At 51.2% G+C, this 6862-nt stretch overlaps 1 protein-coding gene across 16 annotated transcripts in view; it reads left to right on the top strand.

Annotated features, from left to right (window-relative positions):
• The first annotated feature begins 1967 nt into the window (after nucleotides 1-1967).
• Nucleotides 1968-6862, top strand: part of EBF3 (EBF transcription factor 3) — a 123072-nt gene continuing 118177 nt past the window's right edge. For 9 of the 16 annotated variants that reach the window (XM_052799413.1, XM_052799404.1, XM_052799408.1 and 6 more), the window contains exons 1-4: nucleotides 1968-2902; nucleotides 3146-3302; nucleotides 3741-3804; nucleotides 4512-4567. In XM_052799413.1, the coding sequence (XP_052655373.1) occupies nucleotides 2769-2902; nucleotides 3146-3302; nucleotides 3741-3804; nucleotides 4512-4567 (411 nt within the window). In that variant the 5' untranslated portion in view covers nucleotides 1968-2768. The remainder of the gene's footprint in view (nucleotides 2903-3145; nucleotides 3303-3740; nucleotides 3805-4511; nucleotides 4568-6862) is intronic. The other 7 variants (XM_052799405.1, XM_052799409.1, XM_052799403.1 and 4 more) reach the window with 2 other exon arrangements.

Here is a 6862-nt window from a genome sequence, read left to right as displayed (position 1 = left end):
GCCCTGCCGGCCTCCCCGAGAGCGGGACCCGGCCGGGGCTGGGGGGGGGGGGGTCGGCCCGGGCCGCTTCTCCAACCGCCCCCCCCCCAGCCCCAACCCTGGGCCGGCCTCCCCTCCCGGACCGGGGAGAACTTGTCGGGGAGGGGGGGGGGGGGGATGCTGCCCCGCAGGATGGCGGCCTGGGAGAGGTGCGGAGAGGTGCGGAGAGGTGCGGAGCGGGCAGGGAGCATCCCGGGCGGGCTGCCGGCTGCCGGCAGCTCGCAGCCAGCCGCGGAGTGACAAAAAAAGATAAAGTTGGTGAATGATAAAGACCGTATTTTCCACGCTTTGGGTGCAGGACCAGATGATCTAGAAAATGAGCTGAAATAGATTCAGCCTCAGAGCCTGTTGTGAAGAGCAGCTGATTCCCCCATTTCTGGCCAGATGGCTTCTGAACACAGATTTGCATTCATTTTCGCTTAATATCGTCCAAAATAGTGGGGCAGCTGCATTTGTTGTCAAAAAGGTTTAAAACTCCCTTTCTTTCTGGGGCAGGATCGTTACCTTATGTGATGGGCTTATGGAACTTTTTTTTTTTTTCCTTCTTAGTCAACAGTATCAGATTTAAAAGGATTTGTTTTAAAACCTTCTAATTTGGTAATCAGATTTAAATCGCCTTGGCGCGTGTAATCTGAATTAAAGATACTGTAAATGATTTTAAGCATTACGCTTTCGTTAGCAGAGGGAAGAACCAACTTCGGCATTGTTCTGTGCATTTTAGGAAATACGTGACAATTATAGCGTTGTTGGGCATTTTTACCTTCTTTTTAGGAGGGCGGATTTTGCGTGCTGGGGGGACCGGCAGCCCCCAGCCCCCGGCGCCCGCCCGAGGTCCCTAAATGTGTCCGTGCCACCAAATGCCATCTCCACCCCGAGCACCGCATTGTTTGGGAACTTTGGTTCGCTCGTCCCTCCGCGATAAAAGTGTTTGGTTTTGTAATCTGCTCTACTGTACCTCAAAAGCTCCGGGCTGATTATGAATACAGGAATTTTCTTTTAATTTCTCATGAATAGTTTCCATACACTTTGATTTAAGGTTATTAACATTCTATAGACAGTGGCATCTTTAATATGTGGCGATCGCTTCTAAAGACTAATCTCATTACCCTCAAATAGTCATAAAATATGATTTTATTATACTTACGTATTTAATTAGACGGCCAGCAATGTAATGGATTTTGAGATCGGGTAGAGCAACAGCTTTGATAATTCACTTATCTTTGGCAATAGTCATTAACCCCCAACACCAGCAAAATAGATTGCTTTCTAACACATCTTTTTTTTTTTTTTCTCCTCACCCCTTGGAGAAAGGACCGGGGGGTCTCCTGATAACACAAATCGGACTTCGATTTTCACCGATTAATTAAAATATTAGCGCGCGGACCTCGGCAATCACCCCCCCTCCAAAAAAAATAAAATAATAAAAAAATAAGGAAGTCCTAACCCACACTGGGCGGAAAAAGCTCATCACTCCAGGCGGATATAGATATATATGGACAAGGCGGACGTATAGCCGCGGAGATATATATATATATGTGCGCGCGTACCAGGACTTCAAATACATCTATTTACGTGCGCGCCTATTTTCCTACACCTAGGATCACGCAGGGGGCCAGCAGCAGCCCCCCTCCTCCTCTTTGTCCATCCCCAACCTCCTCTCCCCCAAACAACCCCACGACCCTCCACGAGGGTCTCCTCTCCCTGCCCACCCTCGTCCTGCGGCCCACGGGTGGGGTGGGGGGGCTGTCGGGGGGGGGGCAGGGTTTGGAATGGGTGATAGGGTGAAGAAGATATTTGGGACATCGCCTGCGCGCTCCCGCCCGGACCCGGGTGTCCCGTCCCCCCCCCCCCTCCCCGAAGCGGGGGGGGGGGGACCCGGGTCCGGGCGGGAGCGCGCCGGCGAGTGCCTAAACCCCACGCTCCATATATGGCTGCGACTCCGCCCACCGCCTACGTCATCAGTGACGACACCTCTCCCGCGGTGGCGGGGGCCCGGCTCCCGGGGAAGGGCGCGCTCCTCGGGGAGGGAGGGCCGGGCTCTGCGCGCCTCCGTCCATTCCGTGAGACGCCACGGGCCCGCGCCCCGTTCTCCCGTGTGCCCGGGAACACCTCCGCGGTAATCAGTATTTTTTTTTTTTTCCCTTCTTCTTCTTTTTTTTTTTTTTTTTTTTTTTTTTCTCCCCCCTCCGTTTATTTGTCTTTTGGAGCAGGAGAGCCTTGCCAGAAAGTGGTCGATTCAGCAGTGTCCTGAAGCTTTTTTTTTTTTTCCGAGGCGGTTTTACTAGGATGACACCACGTTGAGCGCGTCTGCAAACAACAACAAAAATATTTATTCTTTTACCCCCCCTCCCCAAAAAAACAACAAAAAAAAAGCAACCTCGCAGTGTCGCCGGCTGCAGTTACACTTTTTCTTTCTTTTTTTTTTCCTTTTTTTTTTTTTTTTTTAAACCACCAAACTGGAACGCCATCCAACTCGCTGCACAGAAGTACTCAGTAAATTGTTTATGTCGTGCCAATACAGGACAGATTGAAGAAGGAAGCAAGACTTGAACTGGGCTTTTCTCCTACTGATCACAGGGAGTAAAGTCATCTCTTATATTCCAGTCGCCAAGGAGAGAGAGAGAGAGAGAGAGAGAAAATCAAGCAACAACCAACCCACCCCGTATCTGACATTTCCCTCAATTTTAACCCCTTTTGGTTAGGAGCTGGTTTTGCCCAAATTTGTTTTAATGTTTGGGATTCAGGAAAATATACCAAGAGGTGGGACGACCATGAAAGAAGAACCGCTGGGCAGTGGGATGAATCCCGTCCGCTCATGGATGCATACTGCTGGGGTAGTGGATGCTAACACGGCCGCCCAAAGGTACGTCTGCCAAATCCTCTCCCGGCGGTTTTCTCCTCCTGTATTTCTCATCCCGGCCGTAAATCCCCCCCCCAGCCCCCCCCCACCCCCCCCCCCCCGCCCGCCCCGTATCACTTACAGCCTCCCCGCTCCGCTCCGCGCCGCTCCGCGCTCCCCGCATCCCCCCGCGGCCGCGGTGCCTGCGCGCCCCTTCCCGCCGCGCCGGCCGCTCTCACCCACGCCTTGTCTTGTTTTCTCCCGCAGCGGCGTGGGGCTGGCTCGGGCACATTTCGAGAAACAGCCGCCTTCCAATCTCAGAAAATCCAATTTTTTCCACTTCGTCTTAGCTCTGTACGACAGGCAGGGGCAGCCAGTGGAGATTGAGAGAACAGCTTTTGTGGACTTTGTGGAGAAAGAGAAAGTAAGTCTGCCTGTTATGCCTTTTTTTTTTTTTTTCTTTTAAAAAAAACCCCAACCCCAACAAAAACCACCCCAACCTCCCAAACCCACCCAAAGCGTTTAGGTGTGATTTAATTGATGAAAGACAATTTTCAAGCCCACGGTACTCCCGAGGCGCCCGGACCACGTGCGGGTCCCCCCCGTTCCCGCGGCCGCTCCGAATAGACCCCGCGTTAAGAAACTTACCGCCGCGTCCCCAGCTTACGTTAACGCGGGGAAAACGGCTAAACATGACATATTTGCACCGAGATAATGACATCATCAGCGCTCCACAAAAGTGACCGGGGGCTGAATTTCTGCAAACTGTTAATTCCCAGCCGCTTCAGGGACGAGAAAAATGTACGTCAGGAGGAGGGAGATATTTTTCATGCTAAATGTAATTATTTATCGTTACTTGCAGGAGCCAAACAATGAAAAAACTAACAATGGAATTCATTATAAACTTCAGTTATTGTATAGCAATGGTAAGTTCTCGCTACCTCATTTTTGAACGTCCGCGGGCCGCAGAAAAGTCTTACTTTCCTTTTCAAGGCCTTTTGGAAAAGGATATAAAGATTTTGAGATTAAAATTACACGCGTGTAAACACGGCTCTTTCCTTGGCATATAAGGAAAACAAAACATAAACGATCAATAAGTCAATGGTACTTCACATGATTAACCGGTCGGTCTTGAAGTGGAAAGTAAAAAAGGGGATCGATCGCTGCTCCAGCAGAACAGCACTTTTAAGTGACTTTTTTCCAGTTTTGCGAATTAATGGTAATTACTGGGACGGGGTGAGCGCAGGGAGCGGGCAGAGCGGAGCCCCGGCCCAGGCGGAGCGGGGTCCCCAAAGGCGAGGGCAGCCCGCGGGGGGTGCGCGGTTTGCCAGCCCCAGCGCCCAAACCCCCCCTCGGCACCGGGGCCGTGGGGCCGGCAGCGAGCCTGCCCGGGGGGGGGTCTCTGGGGCACGGCCCCCCAAGCGCCGGGTTCGGGAGTGGACGAGAACCCTTCCATTAGGTGATTTCTGGCCTTTTCTTTTTTTTTTTTTTTTTAATTTTATTTTTAAGCCTGGCGCGAGTGCCGATCCCTGTCCGTTGCAGTTAATTGCCTGACCTCATGCTTTCATTATGTAATTTGGGTGGTTCGCTATTGAAATCCTGATAGGAATTTGTCTCTGCTTTCCCTCCCCAGGAGTTAGGACGGAGCAGGACCTGTATGTTCGTCTAATAGACTCCATGACCAAACAGGTGAGAAAGTTTACGCTTTTTCTTAACACGCAAGTTACCAAGTTTGTATTTTGCCCTTGCTCGGGGGCGGGGGGGTGTGTGGAATATTAAACCGGTAGACCGCACCTACTTTTAATTTACCTGAGCGGGTGACTCGGATACCTATTACCGGAGGATCTTTTAAAAAGCGAAAAAGGTGTGTTGTTGCTGGTCGAGGAAGCGTTGGCATCACTACATAGCGTGTGTGGCATTAAGTACAATGTCATGTGAACAGATGTTTGATATAATTAATTTAGCGAGGGAGAGAGGAGAGGGAAAAACCCATCAAGTTGCCCAGATTTATTTTTAAATGCACTTTTTCCCCATCGTAACTTTTCTTGGCGATATTTTTCCTCTGTGAGGAAAGGGCAGCCCTCTTCCTAGGCACTCCGAAACTGGCCGGGATTAGTCCTTTTCTTTTATAATGCGATGATCTAGTAACGCGAGACGTTTATTTGGATTTAAAAGTTAAATGTGCTGAGGTGAAAAGTCATCTTGTTCTCCTCTAGTCCATAGTCACCTCTCAGCCCCCCATCTCCATAATTCAAACTCCATGCTCCAGGGGTCACCCAAACCCGTCCATTTCCCTGAGATCAGCTTCTGTTTCTTCCTCAAACCTCTGTCATACCTTGTAAATAACATAATTACAAGCAGTTCCTTATTAAATTATTTAACCTGTCTTGGTCAACTTTTCCGATGATAACTACGTGTTATCAGCATTGCACCACAGCAATTAAAGACAGAAAGCTACTTACTAGCTTTGGATTTAACCAACTTTTTTTTTTTTTTTTTTTCCCGGAGAGACCTTTCGCGATTTATTTTTTCTTTTTCTTTTTTTTTTTTTTTTTTCCGGGGGAGGTGGTGGGGGTGGTGGGGAGAAAGGTGAGAATGGAGAATAATTCCCAGTGTTCTGGAAATCAGATACCAGAGATGGAAATTAAAACCATTCCACCGATCTGCCGGGTTTTAACACCCCGGGCGTGCTTTACGCCTCCCGGCCGAGGCAAGCCTGCCCGCATATAGTATTTTTGTTAACTTTGCAAATCCCCGAGCGAGGAACCGGAGAGACCTTCCTCCGCGGGAGCGGAGCGCGGTCGTGCCCGCCGCCTGCGCGGCCGCGCAGGCGGCGGGCACGACCGCGTTCCCCTCCCGCTCCGCTCCCATCCCCGCTAGAAGGAAACTTTTTACTTCTTTTCCCTAAAAATCGAGGCTGGGATCTCAGTGCCTCCAGGAGTAAAATACCGTGATTTCCTCCCGCAGAAAAGCAGAGCTGACAGGCGAAGGGCAATTCCTCTGACAAAGACGAAGGCGTTGTAACCCTTCAATAATTATCTCAATGGGTTACAGAGGAGCCCTTTTAAACTCTGGAGCCCTCTCGAGTTGACAATGTGGGTTTATTTCCTTTGTATAGAGCAGCTAAATGTTTTCGGAAATCGCTGTAGTAGGCTAATTAAGAGGCTTACATAGGCAGCTATAAGTTTCGTTACCGATGAATAAAGGAGCAAAGAGGATACCTTTTAAGTACACTTTTATTGTTCATTTGGGCTCCGTACCTTTGCAGCAGAAAGAGTGCTGAAAATAAAGGCTTTTAATCTCCCCTCACTGACGGGAGAGAAAAAAAAAATAGCCCAGTAACTGATCAAAGAGTCAATGGCGCTGAACCGACAGTTTATGGATTTCTGTTTGTGCTACAAAATAAAAAATAAATCACTTATAAATACGTGGTTCCATCAGAGGAAAAGTAACAATCACCAGAAGTTATATGGCACGCTGCAACAACAAACATTTCGGCAGCCACAGACTGCTTGTTATGTCTGCGCTGTCATATATTACCCCCTCTCTTTGCAAAACAATACCTGGCGGTGGGGCCGCCGCTACGGCGGGGCACCCCCCCCTCCCTATCCAACCCCCCCCCCCCCCAAAAGCTCAGCCCTGCCGCTCCGCGGGGCTGCGCGACCACCGCCGGCCCCCGCCGCCTCCCGGGGCTGGCCGAGCGGCCGCGCCGCCCGGAGGGAGCCGTGCTGAGGGTTAGGCTCATCATCACCACCATCACCATCATCATCATCATCATCACCCCCCCCCTCCCCGCTAATTAACACCGGTGGGGGGGGGGGGTTTGCAGGGGGCCGTCTCTGCCCCGCTCCAACCCACCCCCGGCCCCGGGGGTGCCGAGCGCCGGCAGGGTCGCGGCCAAGGCGAGCTCTCCCGGCGGGCAGGCAGGCAGGCAGGCAGGCAGGCGGGCAGGCAGGCGGGCAGGCAGGCAGGCAGGCGGGCAGG

The sequence above is a fragment of the Harpia harpyja genome, chromosome 10 (genome assembly GCF_026419915.1).
Source record: "Harpia harpyja isolate bHarHar1 chromosome 10, bHarHar1 primary haplotype, whole genome shotgun sequence".
Taxonomy (NCBI): Eukaryota; Metazoa; Chordata; class Aves; order Accipitriformes; family Accipitridae; genus Harpia; species Harpia harpyja.
Note: the sequence above shows the minus strand (reverse complement) of the source record. Positions and strands in the feature narration are given on the sequence as shown.